The 23,917-nt window shown below is 38.3% G+C and overlaps 3 protein-coding genes across 4 annotated transcripts; all 3 read left to right on the plus strand.

Annotated features, from left to right (window-relative positions):
* The first annotated feature begins 1,897 nt into the window (after positions 1-1,897).
* Positions 1,898-7,855, plus strand: LOC146674933 (E3 ubiquitin-protein ligase RNF19B-like). Of its 2 annotated transcripts, XM_085399058.1 has the most exons (8): positions 1,898-1,977; positions 2,907-2,945; positions 3,127-3,183; positions 3,478-3,558; positions 4,303-4,406; positions 4,613-4,701; positions 6,447-6,617; positions 6,769-7,850. In XM_085399058.1, exons 1-8 carry the CDS (start codon positions 1,931-1,933, stop codon positions 7,216-7,218), a joined length of 1,038 nt encoding a protein of 345 aa, XP_085255184.1. In that variant the 5' UTR covers positions 1,898-1,930; the 3' UTR covers positions 7,219-7,850. The 2 variants fall into 2 exon arrangements, with proteins under 2 accessions (XP_085255184.1, XP_085255191.1); XM_085399065.1 differs by lacking the exon at positions 1,898-1,977 and having other exon boundaries at positions 2,916-2,984; positions 6,769-7,855.
* A 224-nt stretch (positions 7,856-8,079) lies between these two features.
* On the plus strand, positions 8,080-12,480 carry LOC146674934 (uncharacterized). The gene is made up of 10 exons (XM_085399046.1): positions 8,080-8,467; positions 9,168-9,276; positions 9,354-9,472; positions 9,678-9,748; positions 9,833-9,962; positions 11,026-11,117; positions 11,216-11,347; positions 11,434-11,562; positions 11,686-11,711; positions 11,926-12,480. Exons 1-10 carry the CDS (start codon positions 8,263-8,265, stop codon positions 12,059-12,061), a joined length of 1,149 nt encoding a protein of 382 aa, XP_085255172.1. The 5' UTR covers positions 8,080-8,262; the 3' UTR covers positions 12,062-12,480.
* Positions 12,481-14,207: 1,727 nt separating this feature from the next.
* LOC146674935 (thialysine N-epsilon-acetyltransferase-like) lies at positions 14,208-18,099 on the plus strand. The gene is made up of 6 exons (XM_085399137.1): positions 14,208-14,359; positions 14,586-14,637; positions 16,621-16,704; positions 17,191-17,292; positions 17,384-17,424; positions 17,597-18,099. Exons 1-6 carry the CDS (start codon positions 14,297-14,299, stop codon positions 17,762-17,764), a joined length of 510 nt encoding a protein of 169 aa, XP_085255263.1. The 5' UTR covers positions 14,208-14,296; the 3' UTR covers positions 17,765-18,099.
* Positions 18,100-23,917: the final 5,818 nt, after the last annotated feature.

The following is a 23,917-nucleotide window of genomic DNA, read 5'->3' on the forward strand; positions in this document are numbered from 1 at the left end:
CATAGACTGTGTTCCTATGCTCTGACTGGATTATTCACATGTGGTCTGGATTTTGATGGGGTTTCATATATATATATATATATATATATATATATATATATATATATATATATATATACAGGGAGTGCAGAATTATTAGGCAAATGAGTATTTTGTCCACATCATCCTCTTCATGCATGTTGTCTTACTCCAAGCTGTATAGGCTCGAAAGCCTACTACCAATTAAGCATATTAGGTGATGTGCATCGCTGTAATGAGAAGGGGTGTGGTCTAATGACATCAACACCCTATATCAGGTGTGCATAATTATTAGGCAACGTCCTTTCCTTTGGCAAAATGGGTCAAAAGAAGGACTTGACAGGCTCAGAAAAGTCAAAAATAGTGAGATATCTTGCAGAGGGATGCAGCAGTCTCAAAATTGCAAAGCTTCTGAAGCGTGATCATCGAACAATCAAGCGTTTCATTCAAAATAGTCAACAGGGTCGCAAGAAGCTTGTGGAAAAACCAAGGTGCAAAATAACTGCCCATGAACTGTGAAAAGTCAAGCGTGCAGTTGCCAAGATGCCACTTGCCACCAGTTTGGCCATATTTCAGAGCTGCAACATCACTGGAGTGCCCAAAAGCACAAGGTGTGCAATACTCAGAGACATGGCCAAGGTAAGAAAGGCTGAAAGACGACCACCACTGAACAAGACACACAAGCTGAAACGTCAAGACTGGGCCAAGAAATATCTCAAGACTGGTTTTTCTAAGGTTTTATGGACTGATGAAATGAGAGTGAGTCTTGATGGGCCAGATGGATGGGCCCGTGGCTGGATTGGTAAAGGCAGAGAGCTCCAGTCCGACTCAGACGCCAGCAAGGTGGAGGTGGAGTACTGGTTTGGGCTGGTATCATCAAAGATGAGCTTGTGGGGCCTTTTCGGGTTGAGGATGGAGTCAAGCTCAACTCCCAGTCCTACTGCCAGTTTCTGGAAGATACCTTCTTCAAGCAGTGGTACAGGAAGAAGTCTGCATCCTTCAAGAAAAACATGATTTCCATGCAGGACAATGCTCCATCACACGCGTCCAAGTACTCCACAGCGTGGCTGGCAAGAAAGGGTATAAAAGAAGCAAAACTAATGACATGGCCTCCTTGTTCACCTGATCTGAACCCCATTGAGAACCTGTGGTCCATCATCAAATGTGAGATTTACAAGGAGGGAAAACAGTACACCTCTCTGAACAGTGTCTGGGAGGCTGTGGTTGCTGCTGCACGCAATGTTGATGGTGAACAGATCAAAACACTGACAGAATCCATGGATGGCAGGCTTTTGAGTGTCCTTGCAAAGAAAGGTGGCTATATTGGTCGCTGATTTGTTTTTGTTTTGTTTTTGAATGTCAGAAATGTATATTTGTGAATGTGGAGATGTTATATTGGTTTCACTGGTAAAAATAAATAATTGAAATGGGTATATATTTGTTTTTTGTTAAGTTGCCTAATGATTATGCACAGTAATAGTCACCTGCACACACAGATATCCCCCTAAAATAGCTAAAACTAAAAACAAACTAAAAACTACTTCCAAAAACATTCAGCTTTGATATTAATGAGTTTTTTGGGTTCATTGAGAACATGGTTGTTGTTCAATAATAAAATTATTCCTCAGAAATACAACTTGCCTAATAATTCTGCACTCCCTGTATATATAGCTTTCTTGTCTTGACGCTAGTGGCTTCTATCTCCTCCTTTGGCCAGCTTATTATCCCAGCCGGGTACTTGTAATTTGTTGTAGAGCAGACCTTTCCAAAGTGTGGGGCCCGCCCCCTAGGAGGGAAAAGAAACAAAAAGCTTGGACACTGCTAGCACGGGGCGCCCAACGCAAAGCAGGAGATGAAGCATAGCTGAATATGTTTCCAAACCAACTTCATTCTAAGCCAAAGACTAGAAAATATGGTGAAGCAGATCTTCCCTTTGGTTTCACCTGCACAAGTGCCAAGGTAGGTCTCCCCTCACGGACAAACAGTATCCCACAGTTGTTTATGTTTTTAAACCTATTTTGCACAGAGAGGCATTTTTTGAAAAATGTATTGATAGCAATGTTGAATAATATTACACAGGAAAAAACAACTACATGTAAAATAATCACACCGTGACACATTAAATGCGTGTGTATATGTAAGCGTGTAAAACTGCAGACAGTCAGATTAACAGTATATCTGCATTTCTGGAATTCATCTCATGTAAACAATAACGTGTGCACAGCGTGGCGTGAAAAAGGCACATACCTTTGACATTTCCTGACCAACTCTGCATTCCTCATCCACACATAAACGCAAAAAAGGAGTTTTTAAAAAATCTCAGTTTTCGGTGATTCAAAACGCCGCTTACCTGTGGATGAAACAGCTGCGTTTTCAAAAATACCCGTGTAGGTGTGGACGTAGAGTAAAAGAGTTAGTAGTAGTTTATTTTCTTACTACCTGTAATTTATTGCAGATTACTTGTATTTGCTTAATTGTTTACTAAAGTTTGGGAACCACTGCTGTAGAGGATGAAGACTAAGATTTCTTGCTCGCAGAAGAGTATAATAATGAATTAAAAGTAAGCATTGACGGAGCATCCATAGAAGAGTGAACTACATTATGCATTATGCTGTTGTACTTGTTGATTCATTTATCTATAAGCAGCATTTAAGCGGATGTTTGCTATAGATTTATTAAATTATTTATATCAGTGAATTGAATTGTTAACGCAGAAAAAGTATCTCTTATTCTCTCTGTCTCGCTGTGTGTGTGTGTGTGTGCATTTAATTTCTATAATTCTGAGCTTTTATTTTCTCTGCGTGATTAAAAAAAAAAAAGAAAAAGAAAAGAAAGAAAAAAATTTCCTCTGCGCGATGACTGACTTCCTGTCATGTCACTTCCTCAAGGTTAGTACAGTCGTCGCTTAGCGGTCCTGCTGAGGAGCGGTGAGTACGCGTTAGTGTCCCTGTTTGCACACCAGTTAGGTATTCAAATCTTGCTTTATACACTCATAAGACTTGTGTTATAGTTTTTTTTGTTGTTGTTTTTAGTGTAAACTGTTTCTGTCGAGTACATGCTAAAATTAAACTGCATGCATGCTGTCTGCTGTTCTTCTTCATCCTTTAGGTCTCCAAATACAGTCGCAGTCATGTGTGAAGCTTTATTGAAGCTTTATTTCAACGGGTACGTGAGCTCACTCTTTGTTTTTAAGTGGTGTATATTTTATTTTTTAATTCGTAACTCCTTCGGTACAGACACATATATAATATATAATGGCCACTGATGATAGGTTTCCCTGAGGTAGAATAAAATAAAATAAAAATAAATTGTGTCTATGTGATGACAATAAGTTGTCACTATATGCGTTTCTATATATTTCTGTGCGTTTAGGAAGCTTAGTTAGATTTTCTGTGATGGTTCACATTTTGTCCACAGGTTTAAACAATAACTTACTAAGTTCATCCTTTTTACTGTTAGGTTGCTGTTCCCATACCGGTCGGGAAGTAAAAGAAGAAGGAAAGTACCAGAAACTAAAACGACACAAGCTGTGCCAACAGGGTAAGATGTTACTTTCACTTTTTAAACCTACTCTTGATATTTGCAGTCTTTGCTCCTTTGCTAATTAAATCTGTGTCATCTTATAGAATCTGTGACATAAGGTAGTCCTAATATGGTTATGTATGTCATTTTTAATAGAGTGATCACTGTTCTTAAAAGTGTTTTTAATTTAAAAATAATAGGCAATCAAAACTGAAAGCCCTTAGTGCTTTCAGTTTCATCCAACTGGAAATTCCCTGGATGTTGTTTAAACGGCTCATCATAGCTCACACAACACTGTGAGCATGCAGTCGCTTCAGACCCCTTCGTCCTTTTACACATTTTGTAGCAGCTTTGTGTAACAATGAAAACTGACATTTTCTAACATGAGTCAACATTATTCAGCCCGCGATCATAAATGAATACATGTTCGTACATGCACATTCCAGTGCAGAATGCAAGCTCCATAAAGGCGTGGCCGAATGAGTTTGGTGTGGCCTTAAACTCAGCCCCATCGTACAGCTTTAACATGAACTAGAAGAGCGATTGTGAGAAAGAAATGTAATGGCTCATAAGTACTTTAAATACATCTTTAATACCTTTTAACGTTTTTATTGTATCGAGTCTGGAAAAGACATGGTTCTTGTGACAGGTGATAATGGCAGATGCGATTTGAAATCCATATACTAGACTAAACTAAACTAACTAAACTAAACATAAGACTAAACCAGACAGTATTCGTAGTGTCAGATTTTCTTTCCGTAGAACCCAAATGAGCGCTCCAGGACCGGAGCAGGTGGAGAAGCGATACGATCCACTAGATTCTACCCTAAAGTTCGTCAACAGGCCAGATGATCTGAATCCACTGTGTAAGATTTTTTTTTCTTTTTCACCACCATGTTGCCCCACAAAAACTGCTACAAACATTTTTTTCTGACAGTCATTACCACACATTATAAAATTTCTCCTATTCCTTTTTAAAATTTTTCATGAGCCATGGAGTTTATTATATTTTGGTGCAATCCAGTATATGTAGTGTAACTGATACATCTGTTATTGTCCACTTCTTCCTCAGGTGATGACTCTCTCAGAGCAGAGATGTCCTGTGGCCACGCTGTCACTCCTGAATCTCTAACACGATGGTGTCGTACCCTGCTGGATCAGGTGTGTCATGTCTTTGTAGCAGATAGTGTATGTGATGGGGTGGAGCCGAACCGGAATACGTATTCGGAAAGGAACAAATATCGTGTTTTTTATGAATACTTATTTCGAACAAATACTTTAAAAAATATTTGTATTCGGGAACAAGAAAAACTTTATATTAAAAAGCTGAGTTTCCTTATGAGACTGCAGTGCATGACCGGATGAGTGAGTGACGTGTGAAAGGTGACTGACACAGGCTGCTCCACACAGCAACAGAGAAGACTCAGCTGAGCGATAAAAGACTGAACTGCATCACTATTTTTGTTGAATAGAATTTTTGTACCCTCGGCTGTTGACAGAGTAACGTTAAAGTTCGGTTTGAAAGGTTAAAACAATGCTTGTGTAGTTGTGTTGAATTGTATGCACTTGTGGGAGTTGGTACATTTAAGTTACTCGTCTTTGGCAGACAGAAAGATGTAGGCTATAGGCCAGTTAACCTTAGCAGAGCTTCCCGTTGTCCTTATTAACGTAGCTGAAACTCCCCACATGGATTTGGTCAACTAAATAGAAAAGAGTGTGGCTGCTGCTGAGCCATCTCTTGGTCCTCCACCAGCCAAAAAACTTGTTCCAGTTCTGTGTGGAAGCATTTTACATTCAGTGCTGCAGATGAAACCAAAGTGATATGTAATGTGTGCAAAAATCAAATCAGCAGAGGCAGAGATATCAAACATCTGTCAACATCTGCTATGCATAATCACATGCACTTAAAGCATCTTATTCCTGGTACTGTCTGCCAATCCCCACACAAGCACCAATTCATCATCACAGCCATGTTCTGTCCCTGCAAGTCAGTTTCACTGTCTGTTCACCACCACCCGTCCAAGGTGGTGGGGGTTCATGATGTTCACAGTGGTATTTTACTAGTTGTTGGTTTTAACCATGAATGAGGCAATGGATGTTATTTTCTTTTCAATGAGGTTCCTTGTTACATGTTCATTGCTGGATTTATGGAAAACCATCAACTAATATTGCACATCCATAATTATTATAATGGATATAATTAAAGAATAATTACACTCTAACATTAATTAGAAGTGTAATGCAAAAAACTGGATTTTTACACCTATTTGAATTTTACTCAAATACAAATACAGATACAAATACCGGTCTGTTATTATAGTTATTATATAATTCCATCTAAAATTTAGTTTTTGGAGTTTTTGGTAAAATCATTTCAGATTGATTTTAACAGCTTTGTGTTTGTAGCAAAAAGAGGTAAAATTATTGAACTTATAAAATACACTGATTTTGTTTAAGTTATCACATGATTGGGTGCCAATAGGTAATCTGCAGAAATGTTTTGGTTTACTGTTTATATTTGTAGCTAAACATGTTGCGGATTTAACAACTATATAAAAACGTAAAAGAACGAAGGTATAAAGATGCATTAAAAATAAAAGTAGAAGTTTTAAAAACAACAAATTCTAATTAATTATCCATCCATCCATCTTCTTACACTTTATCCGGGGGAAGGGTCGCGGGGGCAGCAGCCTAAGCAGAGAAGCCCAGACCTCCCTCTCCCCAGCCACCTCCTCTAGCTTATCCGGGAGAACACCAAGGCGTTCCCAAGCTAGCCGAGAGATATAATCTCTCCAGCGTGTCCTGGGTCTGTCCCGGGCCCCGGACATGCCCAGAACACCTCACCCAGGAGGCGCTCAAATTAATTAAATTAACTTTTTTTTTTTTAAATTGTAATTTTTTAAAAGGGCAATTACAAATTCAGATGTCCGGCTTTAGTGGAGGGAACCAAGCAGTGTAATAAAGAGTGGTCGTACCAGGAGGTGCGCAGACTGGCTGATCTGACTGTGGAGGAAATGCAGCACTTTGAAGAGAACATGGCCCGTCTGGCTCTTGCAGACCACTGTGAGGTTCAGGAAGTAAGTGTGCCAGTTATTTATGTTTTAATTTGTTTTTCCTTTTTAATGTTTACAGCTTCTTGATTTCAGTGAAATCCAGTGGACTCAATATTTTTTTAATATTGTGGTTGGGTTTCTCTTAAAAATGTCCCTTCATTTATTTTCACATCAGTGTCCACAGTGCAAAACAAGTGTGGAGAGGATGGATCTGTCTAACCTGTGTGTAAAGTGTGTCGTATGCACAGCTGTTCAAAAGAAGAAATTCTACTTCTGCTGGCAGTGTCTGAAACCATGGAAGGGTTCAGGCCCTCGATCTGACCGCTGCGACAACGACGGCTGTGAGAACAAGGACCTGCAACTTCTGCAGACATGTAAAACCATTGATCTGCCTGACGTAAAGGGCGTCACCAGCTGCCCCGCCATCAGACTCTGTCCTACATGTGGCCTGAGGGTGGAGCATAACAGAAAACACTGCAAAAATATCAAATGTCCTCGCTGCAAAATGGAGTTCTGTTTTGTCTGCCTGAAACTAAAGCGTGAATGTTCCAGTTCACCATATGAAATCTGCCCCAGTGGGGTCGCGCCAAGGCAGACCTCCATCCCTGTGTGGAGGAAAACATGAAAACAAGAATGAAGTGTATGTGTAACTCGGGTTCTTTCGTCTTTTGGTTTCTCTGTCTTCCTTTTTCATTATTGGGCTCTACTGGGCTAGCTTTGGATGAGCTTGCTTAAAAAAGAAAGTTCTAGAGGTCAACTTGTCTTTGAATACAGTTTTTAACCATCAATATTTTTGGTAACCTTTCTTTAACTGAGACAAAAGATGGATTTTCTTGATACTGTGGGGTCTGCAGATATCTGACATTTTCATGGTGATTAAAGTTGCTGTAAGACCAAGAGTCTGACAGACACCATCTCAACATGTGATTGTCACTGCTGCTTCTTCTGATGCCTCATGATATCTGATACTTCTTTTGCTTTAAGGTGTTTACGGTGTCCACAGGAAATGGAATCTCATTACTATACAAATCCTGTAAATCTCACCACTGGCAGCCTCAGATTCTTTGGCATAAAAACATCTAAAGTGCACTTCTACAGTTATCCTTTGTAATGTTCACATTTGAAACATACAGTTTCTGACATTGCATAAAATAAATCTATTATACTAAATGTCTGTGTCTTATGGTTCTTATGGTTGTCTTAAGATTGTTGGGGTAATGTCTGTTTTTTGGTGTTATTATACGGTCTTTACCTTGCAATATAAAGCTTCTTGAAGACAGTTGTTGTGATTTGGCGCTATATAAATAAAACTGGGTTGAACTGAATCTGAATAAATATTAAGATATAAGATGTGCAATAAATATTTTTTTAAAGGTTGGTGATGTGTAGCCTGCTGTAGTCAGGAACCTCCAGGTTAGTGCAACAGCTGATGCCAGCTATTGTTGGGAACAGAAATACTGAGAACAGAACAGTTTGGGAAGAGAAAGAAAGCTGCTGAGTTTGCACCTGTAGAATAGGAAACTGACAGAAATGCGCAACATTTTTAACAATTAACATTTCCGACACGCCTTGAACCCATCACTGATCCGGCAGAAGTGAAAGAGAAAGCGATAGTCGGAGTGTTTTTAACTGCACGGGAGATTGAGATAGCCTAATGCTCCTATAGCGAATGAACTGTTTTATTAACAAATATCTGAAGAAATGTCTTAAAACTGTGTTGAAGGCAGGCCTGCATCTTTGGCTTACTTTGATTTCTTTTCAAAATAATCGCGTTTGTTTCTGCCTCCAACAACAATTTCTTTGTAGATCGTCACAGGGGCAGAAAATGCGTTTATTTGGTCGACATGGTTTCAAGAACATCTCTACCTCTGTGGGTAAGATTTGTAGTGAATTTCGAAGTCCCGAAATTTATTTATTTATTTTTGGTTAATTGTTCTTCTGTGTGTTCTCTATATAAAGTTTTTCCTACGCTCTTCAGACGTCTTTAAATTCAGCCTGGAAACGCTGTTGAAAGAGGAACTGTCCTTTACTCAGAGCGTCTTCAATTGAGCTGCTTTATTATTAAGAGTTTACTGACATATGATGAGAATTTATACACCTTGCGCCATTTGTAAGGACGTGCCTTTCTTAACCTGCTAGGTACCTGACAAGGAATGTCAATGTCAATTTGTAAATGTCAGTGTTTTCTATAGCACATTTACAAGCAACAGCAAAGTTAACCAAAATGCATTACAAGTTCATTAATGAACAATAGAAACTAAATACAGTAAAACGAAAAGTGAGAAGACGCAAATACATTATGTAGTGACAACATAAACAACATTTAAAAAAATCTGATGGTACTTAAGCGGAACTCGAATGAAAAGCCAGGGTTAAAAAATGAGTTTCAAGATTTAATTAATTCTATTTTTTTTAAATTATTCTTGGTATTATATGTTAGCAAATGTAGATCAAATCATTGGCTTCAATGGATTATAGAAAAGACGCAAAAGGGAACGAGCTATTTTCTGACGACCTTCTGTCTGTGCTGGCAGTTTATGATGCACACTCATGTTCTTATTCTGCAATTTACAGAAGCTAATATTAAATACCATGGGCTGGTAAACCAAGGTGCGACGTGTTACCTGAACAGTGTGCTGCAGGTGCTGTTTATGACCGAAGACTTCAGAGAAGCTGTGAAAAGGTTTATTGTCACATATGTGCATTTAATGGGGTCTATGGTTCATTTTTATTACTTATGGGGACTTTGTCTGTGTTTAGGTCCTCCAAACAAAATGTTGGCATTGGGCTTCTTGGTGCCCTTACAGACTTGTTTGATAATTTACAGAAACATACAGCAAACACACACAAAATAATAACCCAGCTGGGCATCAACAGAGGTACAGTATGATAACACACAGACAACAAAACCTTTGAATAATGTTTTTGATGTTTCATGTTTTTGAGAAACTTTGTCACTTTACACAACATTTTGAGGGTTTATGATTGGCATTTTTGATTGTAGTGAATAATTATGGGGTTATATATTTTTTTTAATTAATGAATATGTTTGTTAAAGACATGCACATATATTTCTCCATCCAGTGTATGAACAGCGAGATGCTGCTGAATGCATCGAGAAGATTTTAACCATGACCAGTCCTGAGGCATCACAGGTAAGGTCTTTGTCAATATCAAATGGAATCGTTTGGTTTGAAAATAATACTTAATAATATGTTTTTGTTCATTTATGTTTTCAGATCTTCCACGGTCTGTTAGCAAACCAAATCACCTGCTCTAAAGGTCATAAAGAGACTGACAGGGATGCACCATTTTGGCATCTTCCTCTGTCATTGGTGGATTTTTACAATCAAGACTACAGTGTAGTAAGTACATAAACTTCTCAGCATGTTTCTGTTTTCAGGACTCACAGCTGCAACAAGTTCACATAATATTGCCAGTAACATATCTGTGTTATTCTATCATTTTCCTTAATAAATACTTTTGTTTGATTGGGAACTATGTATCTACTTTGAGGACACATAAAAATCAGATGATGCCTTAGATCCTGCTTGTGTCAAAACATATTAATTAATATTATTTCTGAAAATGTTTCTTTTTTAAAAATATATTTTTCATTACTTTCAATGCATTACAAAACAAACATAACACAGTTGACTTACAGTCTCATGAGTCATGTAAATATCCTAAGTCAGAAAATGCAACAAATGTATCTTTTAGTGCGAAATGATAAGAAAAGGTAAACCTAATCCAATGTTTTGTAGAAAAACAAAATTGAGTTTTTGATGTGATTTTTGTTTGTTTTGTGGAAAATGCGTTAGCGAGTGGTGGCTGAAGGTTTTAATGGCTATCATCCAAACTTGATGACAATGGCAAAATACTAGCAACCAAAGGAATTGCAAGGAGTTTTTTGGTTCAGCTTCTTTGTGACCAGTTTCACCCAGTGACTGCCAGCAATCACTCGCTAACTGGGAATACACACTTTCCAACACTTATCAAGTATGTGAGCCTGTGTTACTGAGGTCTTAGAGAGTTCATGTCTGAATACTACAAAAAAATGTTGAAGCTTAACCAAGATTAGGTGAAATTTTACATACTGGATCTAAATCACACTGAGGTAAACTGCCAATGAAATTGTAGTTCTTTCAGTCTGTCTTCAGATCTGTCCAATGCCTTTTTTTCTTTTTCTGACACATCTAATCAACTCTACAGTCCAAGTCCTGAGTTCACTGATATGTGTTCATGAATGTTGGAAATTTTGGTTTGTTTTTACTGTTTATATCTCTCTTCAAAAGACAATATTATGTCTTTTAAAGAGGTCATGAATTATTAATGTTAACATGCCCTTCTTGAGAAAATCTTTGTGAACACTGAGCTCTTTGGCACATCTATATCAAAGCTGCTTCTGAATTAGTTTTCATTTTTCAGGTAGACGGCATCGAGGAGTTTTTCAGACCTACATGTCTAAATGGAGAACACCAGATGTACTGTGACCGCTGCGGTCACAAAGTTGATGCTACTATTGTAAATAAGAACATTTTTTGTGATTTCTGAACATTGATATTGATTTAATAAAATTATAACAAAATGACACACATTAATAACCCATATTTTTCACTCAGACAGATGTGATAAAACATCACCCAGATGTTTTGATTCTGCTGCTGAAGAGGTTTGAGTTCAACTACAGTTACATGTCCTACTTCAAAACCAGCTGTTTTGTGGAGGTTCCCTACAGCCTGCAAATACCAGAGGTATTTACAAAGTGTACTTTAATATTTGATCAAAATCATCTTCATTTTTCTTTCTCACTTTGTTATTTTTTGTCCTCTGTGATCAGAATGAGGTGTACGAACTGTATGCAGTTGTGGATCATTTTGGTGGTCTGAGAGGTGGCCATTACAGCGCAACAATCAAAACCCAGGATGAAGACAGATGGTATAAGTTTGATGATACCCAGGTCACACCGGTAAGGCTGATCACGTTTTCTTCAGTGTAATTGAACCACATTCAGAAATTACTGTATTGTATGTTTATGTATAAACATAAAAGAAAAATTCATCATGTTATATTTGTTTTTTTTCCTTCATAGCTTGATTACCAACCATTCCAGGAGAAGTAGGTTTTTGTCTTTCTTCTTGTCCTTGCTATAGATTAATTTGCAAATATATCAATATTTAAAGTTTATTTAAACACAAATATGATATAGATGACTGTACGTATGGAGTATGTTACACCAAACTCTAATCACAAGTGCAGATTGTATTTTTCAAAATTGTTTTAAGGTTTTTTTTAAGTTGTGTTTTGTCTTTTTTTCTATTTCTTCTTCTAGATCCCAGAGTGCATATCTTTTATTTTACAGAAAGGCAAAAAGCAAGAGTCATAATTGTTACCATAGGCATATGTTTCTTTATATTTTTTTATTTTATTTTATTATGTATTTTATTATTCGTGCTGTAGATAGTTAAAACAGGCAGGTTTTCCACCTGCAATCAGTGACAAATATGACCAGTGAGAAGACGCTTATGACAAAGCAAAGTCAGTTATCACACTGCAGAGTGATAATACACACAAAAATGATGGACATGTATAATTACAGTGATAATTAGTGTTGGATCTGAACTCTGCTGTTAATGAGATTACCCAGTAAATGAAGGTTTTTCAGGACACTTGGGGGGAAAATGGACACAAAGAAATTGTCCGGCATCATGAAAATTCAGGAGTGAAGTTAGTGACAGAGATGCAGCTGTGATAATCTAATAGACAGGTTGAGATTAGCGACGGAGAAGACAAACATGCAACAACTAAGGATGAACATCAAAAACAAGCGAATTAAATGTCAGGATTTGCTTGCATGCTGTGATCATTGCCCTGTTGCATACCTGTTGGACAGACGACCTCTTTCTTGTGTGTGTGTTTTATATTTAAAATAAATTCCACAATTTTAAATCTAATTAATTTTTTTAATTATTTCAAATTGATCTGAGGTGTGGGCGCATTACTTCCTCAGCCAATCAGGTGGCCTAAACTTTTGAAGTAATACTATTTTAAATGCAGTATTGAGAGATGATTTGAAAATAATGAAGGAAACATTAACAAATAAACTGTTTAAATGAAGTAAGCAAAAGTGTGGAAAAAGGGCAAAGCACAAGAGAAATAATGAGTGAAACTGTTATTTTACAGGACTGGGAAATGAAATTCTGCTCCCTTCTTTCTCATTTTTTTTAAACTGATGCTTCAGCTTTTTTTTATTATAATATTATTTTTGGTTTGAAGAGCAAGAGAATCGATCAGGTTTAATTACACAGATGTTTGTTATAAGTTAAAATGATTTTTTTAATTGCTTGATTCTTTAACAGAAACCCCTGGGCGAACACTCCTTCTACAATTTCTTCTTGGACCAACTGTAACGCACATAATTTCCTTAGTGATTAATAAAGTATTCTGATTATGATTCTGATAGTTTCAGGATACATGATCTGCCATTATCCAATGACACATCTGCTTACCTGTATCTTTTGCTCGTTTCTCCTCCTCTTCTTTTCCCTTTTTTTCTACACTGAGCACCTGAACTTTTTTTGTCCATCTTGCATTGGTTTTAATTTTGGACTTTTGGATCACCACAACGAGCCCGTTCTCAACATGTTGACGATTTGTCGTAAAATGTTACGCTTTGGAAATGAGAACGTGTTGTTATTAGATGCTGCTCCAGCCAGCCAGAGAGTCCCCCGCCGCCCCGCCCGGTGCTTATTCCATCCCCAAAATGGGTGATGTCGGGGCAACATGAGTACGGGCAGCTTTTTTTTTTTTTTTTTTTTTTTTGCCGGCGCTGGCAATCCGTGTCACAGCTTGTTCATGACATGTTTGAGGACACTGAGATAGTAGTGATGTGTGTGATAGGAGTGACAGATAGGTTTGAATGTGAGGATGGGATCAAATCAGGGATCAGCTCTGACCACCTTCTTGTGATAGTGATGGTGTAAAGGTTGTTGATGGATGACTCCACTTTGGATTCAAATAAGGCAGCATGCTGCAAAATACTGGATTAGCTTAAAAGAAAAAAAAACATTTTTGATGACATAAAAGTCTAAAAACCTGACTTTTGTGATTTGTCTTGCAATTCCAGTATGGAGGTCTCAAAATGCACATGCTAAAGAAAAAAAGATTTCACTCTTGGGGACCTCATATATAAAGAATATGTGCAAATTTTTCAGATGAGCCACAACAGGAGTCATTTGACAGGAGTCACTGAGGCTATTCCCAGGAATCCGGTTGGTATACATAAAAAAATCTTCTCAGTGTACATGATTTTAGGCAATGTACAATTTTGCTAGCTAGATTAGGAAGAGGAAATGATGGCAGGCAAGCTTTGGTATCTTTTGGGGACAGCTGGTTTTTAGTTTATGCCATGTTGTCAGTCAGTTCACAGTTAATTGGTGGATAAAAGTCAGTGGATAAAAATCGTGTTCATGTGGCATCAGCTCTCACAGGGATTCTGGGGAATCAGAAAGCAGATGCGTTAGCAGGGAAATCTACCAGTAAAGAAAAAACTGGCAAAGACAGAGTAGTACATGTGACAGGGGGCGGTAATGCAATGGAGACGGATGCCAGCTGCTTTTAAATCCCAAAGAAGAAGAAGAAGTTGGAAGGAAACGCGGCTGTCCAGCTCTGCGATCACGACCTCATCACCACATCTACGCAGCATGGACTTCTCAATCCGTGCAGCCAACCTGGACGACTGCAAGGACATCGCGCGCATGATCATGGTGAGCGGAAACGTGCGCGCGCAGTCCAGCTGTGTGTGTAAGACATTTAGTGACATGCATCGACCGTCAGGCTGACATCCATCAACCTCTCTGCTGCTGCTGTCATTATTACATGGTTCAGATGCAATGTGCTCGCTTTGCTCTTTAGTTTCAGTGCAAACAGGCTAATAAATGTTAGAGAGCTCGTTATGAACGATGAGCTCATGCTTTGTTTGTTTTTCTCCAGGAGCTGGCAGAATATGAGAAAGTGTCAGACCACGTGAAAGTCACCCAGAAAGGTACTGTATGTAGTCAAGTTCTCTGCCTTGACTTTCAGGGTATTTTTTTTATAATATTTATAAAACGATTAAATCCAAGGTGATATTTTTGGAGGTGCACAGTTTATTCTTTATGTCTGTGAAGGTTCTCAGTCATCCAGGTCATCGTAGTCAGAGGTCTGGGCATTCCTGCAGCGAGGAATGCCCAGACCTCTACATTGGAGAGACCAAACAGCCACTTCACAAGCGCATGGCACAACACAGAAGAGCCACCTCCACAGGACAAGACTCAGCTGTCCATCTGCATCTTAAGGATAAAGGACACTCTTTCGAGGATGCCAATGTTCACATTTTGGACAGAGAGGACAGATGGTTTGAAAGAGGAGTGAAAGAAGCCATCTATGTCCACTGTGAGCGACCATCTTTGAACAGAGGCGGGGGTTTACGACACCAACTCTCTGCCATCTATAATCCAGTTTTGAGATCCCTTCCCAGACGCCTTAACGCCCACTCACACCCTGGGCCATCTGATCTCAGGAATTTGCATGATAAGGTGGGGCCAGGTTTCACAATGAACTCACCCGAAACTCTGGCTGATTGGAGCCCACACCCAGTTTCACACCTTGGCTCAGGCGATTAGAGGATCATCAGGGGTCCTTTATCCCTCTGTGGGGGGGGGGGACTCTCCACCATTTGACCTTAGAACTGAAGAAGCTTCTCGGATGAGAGGTGAAACGTCTTCAAGCAACTTAAAGAAGTCCAGACGCTTTTCTTTGCAAGCTCCTTTGACAGTTTATTCTTGACTTTGGGAAAATGAGATCTTATAAAATCTCGTCAGTGAAACACAGAAACTAAATTTTAATGTCTGCAGCTGTAAAATAAACTGAGCTAAGACACGTACACATTCAACTGACATTTTTTTAAATGCAGATGCAGCTGCTTCAGTCCATGACTGGCAGTGCTTGATGAAAGATAAAAGACGAAAGTGTTGCTAATCAGAAACTTTCCAGATTGTGTTGAATGGTTGATCAAATTCTGGTGGCACATTTCTGCATTCATAATTTCTTCATTTTGACAGGATATCCAACACCACACTGGCTGAAAGGCAGCTCTGAAACATGACAGAGCCTATACCGTGTTTTACAGATGGCTGTAGACACTTGTACCTCTCTGCTGACCTCCTCTATAGTCATGTGCATCTTGTAGCAATGTGGGCTTCGACCACAGCTGGAGTTTCTGCCAGGAGCTGAAGTGGGAATGCACGTCCAGATAAAACACACTTCTAACCAAAAAGTATCTGGATCAAATATAGTTTGGTGTTTATGGTAAATGGACTGGTTCTTATATAACGCTTTTATACTCTTATGAGCACTCAAAGCGCTTTGTACAAATTGTGCAATCACCCATACACACAAGCACATTTTTATTTAGTGCTTTCTAACTAACATTCACACACATGCATACTCCGATGGATGCATCGGAGAGCAATTTGGGGTTAGTGTCTTGCCCAAGGATTTTTGGCATGCAGACTAGGGAAAGTCAGGGATCGAACCATCAACCTTCCAATGAGTACATGACCTGTTCTACCGCCTGAGCAACAGCTACCCCAAATTTAGTTGTTTAGTTATATTTGTGTAAGCCCAGTAGATTTTTCACACTATAATAAAGTATTTGTCTGTGAGCCATTTGTTTCTACCACCAGGTAACAGGTTTTCCCAGGAAGCTTCATTCTAAAATTAGGAATTAGAATCAGAATCAGAATCAGAAAGGGGTTTATTGCCAAATGTTGAGCAGGTTTACAACATTAGGAAATTGCTGCTAGGAAATTATGGACCTTTGAGGAAAAACCATTGCACTGTATTTTCCAACAAAAGGTCAAGAACTGGTTTTAAAGCTCTCTCTTAGCTAAGATTACATTTTGATAAAAAGCCTCAAACTGTTAAATGTAAACTGAATTTCCCCTTGTGAAAACACCGTGTAACAGTATCTATAATTTCTTTTCAGACTTGGAGCAGGATGGCTTTTCCAAGAACCCGTTCTTTCATGGGATCATCGCTGAGGTGCCAGAACAGCACAAAACCAAAGAAGGTGATCATGTTACGCCCAGTTTTCTCACACACTGTTGCGATCTACTGTCTAACAGCTGTAACAAACTTAGAACTGATGGTTGAGTGTTTAAAAAAACATATGAACCCATATGTGACAAAACCCTTAAAGTAAGTGAAAATAACCGACAGAGTGGGCGAGCAGGAGAAACAAAAGAACAGGGCAGATTTTTAACAAAAGGTTAAAAATGTGAGGTTTTATTTATAAAGTTTGCTGCACATTAACTGTAAGCAGCACCAAAATTTGTATCATTTTTTTCACTGATGTAAAGGAAATGATACATAGTTATGTGTTTACAGTGTAATGTAAAGCATTATGCTGTTAATAATCACTCTGATAAATGTTCAGAGTCATTCACTCAGTTGGAAGGAACGACAAAAGAAATATACAAATTTTATGAATACAGACACGGTTTAGCTTCTTCTAAATGTCGACTGTTTTTACCAGTAGATATTTTTCTTCTTTCAGGGTACACGAAAATCGGCTATGCACTTTATTTCTATGCTTACAGCTCCTGGTCAGGCAGAGCCATTTATATGGAGGACCTGTATGTGATGCCTGAGTTCAGAGGTACAGTACAGCCTCTGAGAAGATGTCTCATCATCACTGTGTCCTTATATTTGCAGGAAATCTCAAGTAATGCACATGATCTGTCTTTCAGGGAAAGGTGTCGGTAAAGCACTAATGAGCAAGGTGGCACAGGTGAGTGAAACATGTGACTAATGGAGAAGGTAAACCTTGAGCATTTTCCTGTTTTCAATATTTGCAGGAAAATATGCTGAACAGTGTCTCAGAGGCAGCATGCAGAAACAGCTTCCATGCTACATCTACAGCAGTCATTCCTGTCTTCCTTCTTGTTTTTGCTCTCGTGTAGCTGGCTCTGGCTGCTGGTTGCCACCAGCTCAACTTCACCGTCCTGAACTGGAACAAACCATCTGTGGACTTTTACCTCAGCCAGGGCAGCTTCGATGTTACTGCTACCATGGGTTACCACTGCATGCGCTGCGAGGGGGAGGCGCTGAAGCACCTGGCTCAACTTTAACCCATCCATCATGACCTTGTGACCTTTGCAGCCATGAGGTCAGCCTGCGCACTGCAGGAATGGAGCACCACTCAGTGGCCTCTTTGTAAAACCTAACAACTTGAAGCGCCTACCTCAGCGTTACAAGGATAACTGTCTGAAGGTCTGTGCATATAAGCTAAAAGTGCAGCACGCCTTTTTAAATGAATATAGTTCAGATATGTGTTTATTTTATAAATGGCATTAAATTGGTTTTCTAATTTAGTTGCAGTTATATTTTTGCAGCTACATGTAATTTACAAGCAGTGGATGTTCCAGTGTGTAACATCATAAAATAAAGCGAATTGTATACATTTCTCCTGATGAGGTTTTTTGTATTAAGTTACCAATAAGACACATAATTCAGATACTGTCTTCCACATTTAGCAGCTGTCAGAAATAAAAAAGAAATGAAGTACAGTTACTTCACTACTTTACTTCTCACTAGTTTTTACTTTTATGCTTTGCATTGTAACACAAAATCTCAACTTTCCACTCTATAGTTTCAAAACAAGCTGTCAAAATGTTGAGATTACAGTTGCCATTTCAAGTCAAACAAATGCCAAGGCTGCTTAATCCTCTACAAAATGCTTAGTTTAGATGAGTTAGTGAAACAGCTTGATCAGCTGTCTTATTCTGTCTACAACATTCATTCTCTTTACTGCACAAGTGTGTGACGATTAATATCCCTGCATCTGTCCATTGGCAATAAGGAGAGGTCACTTAAACATTATTTATTGAGACAGAGAAATTAATGTATGATGACCCATCATGGCAGACAGATTATGAGCGGTGATAGGATTTAGGACAGGACCCCTTTGAGTCTACATGGTGGTGGTGATGAAGATGGAGAGTCAGGCTTGGCTCTAACTGAGGTGTCTGTGAGGTGGTTTGTGAGGAAAGTACCAAGGTGGAAAGCAGAAAGTACATTAGCAATAAAACAACGCAATTAGGTTTTCAAAACATAAAAATATATACAGAAAATATGGAAACAAGCAGAGGTTCGAAGGGTTATAAAGACAGTAAAAATCTTTATTGGAGAAAATACTGTGAATTACTGGGTAAAAATACACCATTAGACAGGGTTCAGTGTACAATTAAACCTAAGTCTGGTAATTCAAAAGATTATTACTTCCCAGCAATAATAGATAATGATAAAAATTAGATAAATAAATCTGAATTATTAGCAAAATCATTTGCAAAGGTGGATAGTACAGACAACCTTTATGATAAAGAAAAAAGAGGATGGGAAACAACATTAAAGAGAAATATCAAAATACTTCATGATTAAGAAAATAATGAGGATGTAATTCATATAAATTTTTCTTTTAAAAAAAAAACAGAAGAAGAAGAAGCGCGTCAAATTTTGTACACAGGGCCACTCGAACGATAGTTTCCATTATTGGAAACTTAAAGTACAAGGTCTGAAAGAAGTGTCGCGAAAATGCCGCTCACGCTTACGGTCATAACGGAAAAGGGATTGAGATTTGAGCTTGAAGTGGAGTGCGATGATACTGTTGAGAGTTTAAAGCTTCGAATAAAGGAGAAAGAAGGAGTCCCCCCCGGTAGGCCTGAAATCGCTACTAATACACTGCATGATTGTAATTAAAACGGTCATTCAACAGTTACAGATTACTGCCTTACACATAGTGTTAGAAAAACTGCTATCCACTCACTCCTTCAGGTGTTACATGATATTTTTTTTTTATGCAAAAGCGCCCTGCTTTCACACAGTCTGCTCTAATCAGTTTGCACGGTTCAGTGGTTCAGTAGGTTTACGTTGTGCGTTTAGTTGCAAGCTCAGCAATCTACCCCAGTGTTGAAGAAGGACAGGTCGTTGAGATATATTTATATTTCGGATTTTCCTGTATTAAAATAAATAACCTGTTATGAATTTCTTGTTCTTTACAGCACGCAGGTCTATACAGGCGTATTTATATATTTCAGGAATTACATATGCAAGTTGTTATGAACAAACTTCATATTCTTGATCATTCTTGAGCTGAGATATGATACTTAAGTCACATCCATTATATATAACTTTGAATATAATTATCAACAGACCCCACAATATTGTCATTTAACATGTGGCAGTACTTTAAGGATCATTTGCAGGTTTTTTAGGTGAAATCAGTAGAGACTAAAGTCATTACATTTTCTCTTTCCTTATAAATCCTCAGTATTCATCAGATATCCTGAGCTGAATCAACTCAGGATATCTGATAGAAAAAAAGAGATCTTCCAGGAATGGTGATGGAGTTTTCCAGAGATCTGATTGGTCACCGGGCAGTGATTTCATACCTGCTGATCTAACCATTCACAGCAAGACCCTAGCATGGTAACCATGGTTACCATGGCAATCCGAGAAGCGACTGAGCTTTATAGAATAGAAAGTTACGTGGATAAGATGAAATCCTGCTTCGTAGTACAGGCCTCTGGGCGAACACCAAATACACAGGTCACATAATTGCAAGTAGATGTTTTTTGTTTGGTTTTTTTGATGTTTTTTTACAAATTGTAAATGAAAAAGTATTTTCAGTTTTTAGAAATTATTAGCCTTTCTTGACTTTTGGTGCCTGATTTTAACTTTTAGTTTATGTCTGTTTCAGATCAACAGAGAATTATTTTTCAAGGCAGGGAGCTGACGGATGGTCACTGTCTCAGTGACTATAATATCCAACACAGGTCCATTGTAAATGTAACTCTAAGACTGAGAGGAGGATGGCTACCTGAGGAAGGTGATAAAACCCGGAGCAGGGAAGAGCTGTCTAACTTTTAAGTAATTTTAACAACACAGCAGAACAACATCTCAGTGACACCAAGGCCCAGGTTGCTCAAGCGCCACTGAGGAGTAATTTTAGCATGACAAGGAATCCTCAACCAAAAGCACAGAAGAAGTCCTCCAATGAGTCTGTGAGGAAACGTCTGCTCAGTGGTGACGGGAGAAAAGTTTTTAAGACGGAGACCTGAGAGAATGTGTTGTACTCATCCCCCTGCACTGAAGATGACAACACAAAATCCAATTTCTACAGTTTTTGTTTTGATACTATGTTATGAATTGTAGTTCCTATAAATAAGCAGTTGCCATGCTACTTTTAAACCAGTTCAGCTAGGCGGATAGCACACAGCGTGATGAGCCAGTGACACTTTCAGCATTGGCAGCAGTAAAACTTTAAACATGTTAAATTCTTGAAACAAGTTCATCCTCCTCACCACGTAAAGAACTGTTTAATTTGCACTCTGATGGTAAATAAAGTAGATGGGTTAAGTCCTTTGGCTACATAAAGTTACAAAAATTGAAAAAAAAATATTTTGCACCTCTAGTCAGGAGATGTCAGCACTTGTTATCATGGTAGAGTGGCTCAATGTTTGGTGGTCAAAGTCCATGTCCATGAAACAAACCCGTTTCACTAAAATCACTGTTAGACTAAAATTTTATTTTATTTTTTCATATAATGATGCTTCTTTATCTAAACTTGTGTGTCAAACTTTGGTTGTTTGTTTTTAAAAAAAGAGGGATCTTTGACTGGTTATTATTTTGACTTTCAAAGCAGAGATAAAAATTCCCACCGTACTGCTGTGTACTGTGTATTTGTATTAACTGATATAACAGGTTATTTGCTTGACCAGTTTCTCTGAATTATAATGACCTCTGGATCACCTGGAACTGTGACAGCGGTCACTACCTTTGGTCTCCAGTTCCTTAGACTGAAAGGAGTTAATAACAAGCTGGACTTTGGGCTGCCAGTCTTGACTGGACTGTCGAATTTTGGATGGATACCAAAGAATCAGCGAAATTTCAAACATTTGTTTGTGGATGAGTTCAACAGATGTGTATTAAGCTAACAAAAACAAGGCAACACATCAGATGAATATTGACCAGCACACGTCAGTGAATTTATTCTGTTTGACTTATATGTGAAGCTACATTTCCTCCTGGATCTTTTGATTTGTTTTTGTATTCAACATATGTCTAACATTTCAAATAAACTTCTTTCTCTTCTGGAGTCAGAGAGGAAACAAATTATATTCATATCAGTAATAAAAAACACTGAAGCCTGGTTAATATAACTCTTCATCACGACCACTTTAGCTTCTGGGATTACAGTTATCTTACTATGGCACATTATTTAGCACTTTATAGTTTGTTTTTTTCAACAGATGCAGAGTGGGACATTCACTCAACAGTTTGTTCTAACGAACCTGCAAATTTACCCTTTTTATTATTTTCAAAAGTCTTCGATCATATGTAAAATGGAAATAAAAAGAAAATGCATTGTTGAAAAAAATCGATGAAAATATGTAATGTTTAGAAGCTTAATTAGATTTATTAGCTAAAAAACTTTTCAGAAAGAAAACCAGAGGGAAATATAATATTTGATTTTCTGAAAAATTGAGATTGTACAGCTGAATGAACTGACCTTATTTTGTGTTCCAGGTTTACTCTCAGCAGTGAGATATTCTTTATTAGGTTCAGTATTTATTCATTTTCCATAACATGACGCCCCAAGTGAATGCCCTTTGTTAAAATATCCCTTTATATTTCTGATCTGCTCTTCCATTCTTTCAGAGTCAGTTTAAAATTCACTCAGGGACACTGCTGAGAGTAGTATGGAAGTAGGTTATATAAAGTGTTCTGATGATGCATTTGCTTTATCAGTCATGACACACCTCTCTGTCTGGTCCTGTATTTGCGTGGTGTTGGATCGATATCAGATTTTTCAGTGGCACACACTCCAGCCTACATGAGTGTGTCCAGCTGCAGAGCAGGAGGAGCAGGGCAAAGTGGTTCCAGGACATGTCTGCTGTTTGTTGAAACTGAAGTAACACACTGGACTCAGAGGAGCAAAGCAAACTGAAGTATCAATAATTTCGAGCTTGTCTACTTCTCACAGTCTGTCCTCTAACAGACTGGAACAAAACCTCATCAAATCCACTTGACATGGCTTTCTCCCTCCGCACGGCAAACCTGGACGACTGCAAAGACATCGCGCGGATGATCATGGTGAGCACACATGTGGACGCTCATGCAGTCCAGCTGTGTGTGCGATTCATGCAATTTTTCAAAACCACAATGTTGCTGTTATCATTAGATTAGTGAGATATTATCGGATGAACTGTGCTCGCGGTGCTCTACAGTTTCAGTGCAAACAGGTTAATAAACTTTTTACTGTCGGCTGAGGAACAGTGATGTTAGCATGTCCTGATAAATGATGGCAGCTGATGCTATTTATGCGTTTGTTCTTTCCTACACTGTTAGCCTTTGCAGTAATTTCCATAGCTTAGTACTGCAAAATCAACAGTAAAAAACTCTAAAGGATGTTTGCAGTTTGGTACTGTGATTTGCATGTAATTGTGGGAAAATTCCATGAGATTACATTATTTTTACGGTAACTCACCGTACTCATGGAAACAGCTGTAAAATACAGCAAATGTAACAATTGGTGATGTTACTGAGATTATACTATTACACCATCCGGATTTCTGTTGTTTTCTACTGTAGATCTAAGAGTAATTACTTAAATCCTCATTCAGAGTGTATTACTATAAAATGTGATTCACTGTGAAAGTAGTATAACATATAAACTACAATATACAGCATAATTTTTAACTTAAGGAGTAAGTTGCAGCCACACTAAAATTTAATTCCTTGAACTGAATGGAACCTCATATATTAATAAATGTATTTGTTGGGAGAAAACTCTGCAAAAAACCCAGGAGAAATAAAGACACAATGAGACAAAGTTACTTTCTTTGCTAAACGTGTACACGGGTGAGCTGCTGAGAACAACTCACACCATGCACAGTGGCTTGGCATTTTTTATAGGCACAGATCACAGAGACGGTAATAAACAGATAAAATAAAACAGATAAAATAAAACAGTTCAAGAGTGGTATGTTGGTCACGTGTCCATCCGCCAGGCAACATAGTGCCGTACAAGTAGCGCGAAAAACAAACTTCAAAGTAGCGCTACACGTTCAGCCGGAGGCGTGGATGACAAGCGGCAATAAACTTGCGAAAAGCAAGTTATGCTCAACTCCACCGGTGGAATTTGACAGCGTGGAAAAGTGTGAAAACATCCATGATCACCAACGGATTTCGAAGGGCTGGACTGCTGCATGATGGAGAGGAGG

Source organism: Rhamphochromis longiceps, linkage group LG3 (genome assembly GCF_057381845.1).
Source record: "Rhamphochromis longiceps isolate RC_006_pf linkage group LG3, R_longiceps_female_GT1.1, whole genome shotgun sequence".
Classification (NCBI taxonomy): Eukaryota; Metazoa; Chordata; class Actinopteri; order Cichliformes; family Cichlidae; genus Rhamphochromis; species Rhamphochromis longiceps.

Coding starts and splice junctions, on each gene's coding strand:
- LOC146674933 (XM_085399058.1), top strand. CDS start 1,931: ATGGTGAAGCAGATCTTCCCTTTGGTTTCACCTGCACAAGTGCCAAG. Junction 3,184..3,477: donor TTGAAGCTTTATTTCAACGG/GTACGTGAGCTC, acceptor TTTTACTGTTAG/GTTGCTGTTCCCATACCGGT. Junction 3,559..4,302: donor ACACAAGCTGTGCCAACAGG/GTAAGATGTTAC, acceptor TTCTTTCCGTAG/AACCCAAATGAGCGCTCCAG.
- LOC146674934 (XM_085399046.1), top strand. CDS start 8,263: ATGAACTGTTTTATTAACAAATATCTGAAGAAATGTCTTAAAACTGTG. Junction 9,473..9,677: donor CCAGCTGGGCATCAACAGAG/GTACAGTATGAT, acceptor TTCTCCATCCAG/TGTATGAACAGCGAGATGCT. Junction 11,118..11,215: donor ACAAAGTTGATGCTACTATT/GTAAATAAGAAC, acceptor TTTTTCACTCAG/ACAGATGTGATAAAACATCA.
- LOC146674935 (XM_085399137.1), top strand. CDS start 14,297: ATGGACTTCTCAATCCGTGCAGCCAACCTGGACGACTGCAAGGACATC. Junction 14,638..16,620: donor CGTGAAAGTCACCCAGAAAG/GTACTGTATGTA, acceptor ATTTCTTTTCAG/ACTTGGAGCAGGATGGCTTT. Junction 17,425..17,596: donor TAATGAGCAAGGTGGCACAG/GTGAGTGAAACA, acceptor GCTCTCGTGTAG/CTGGCTCTGGCTGCTGGTTG.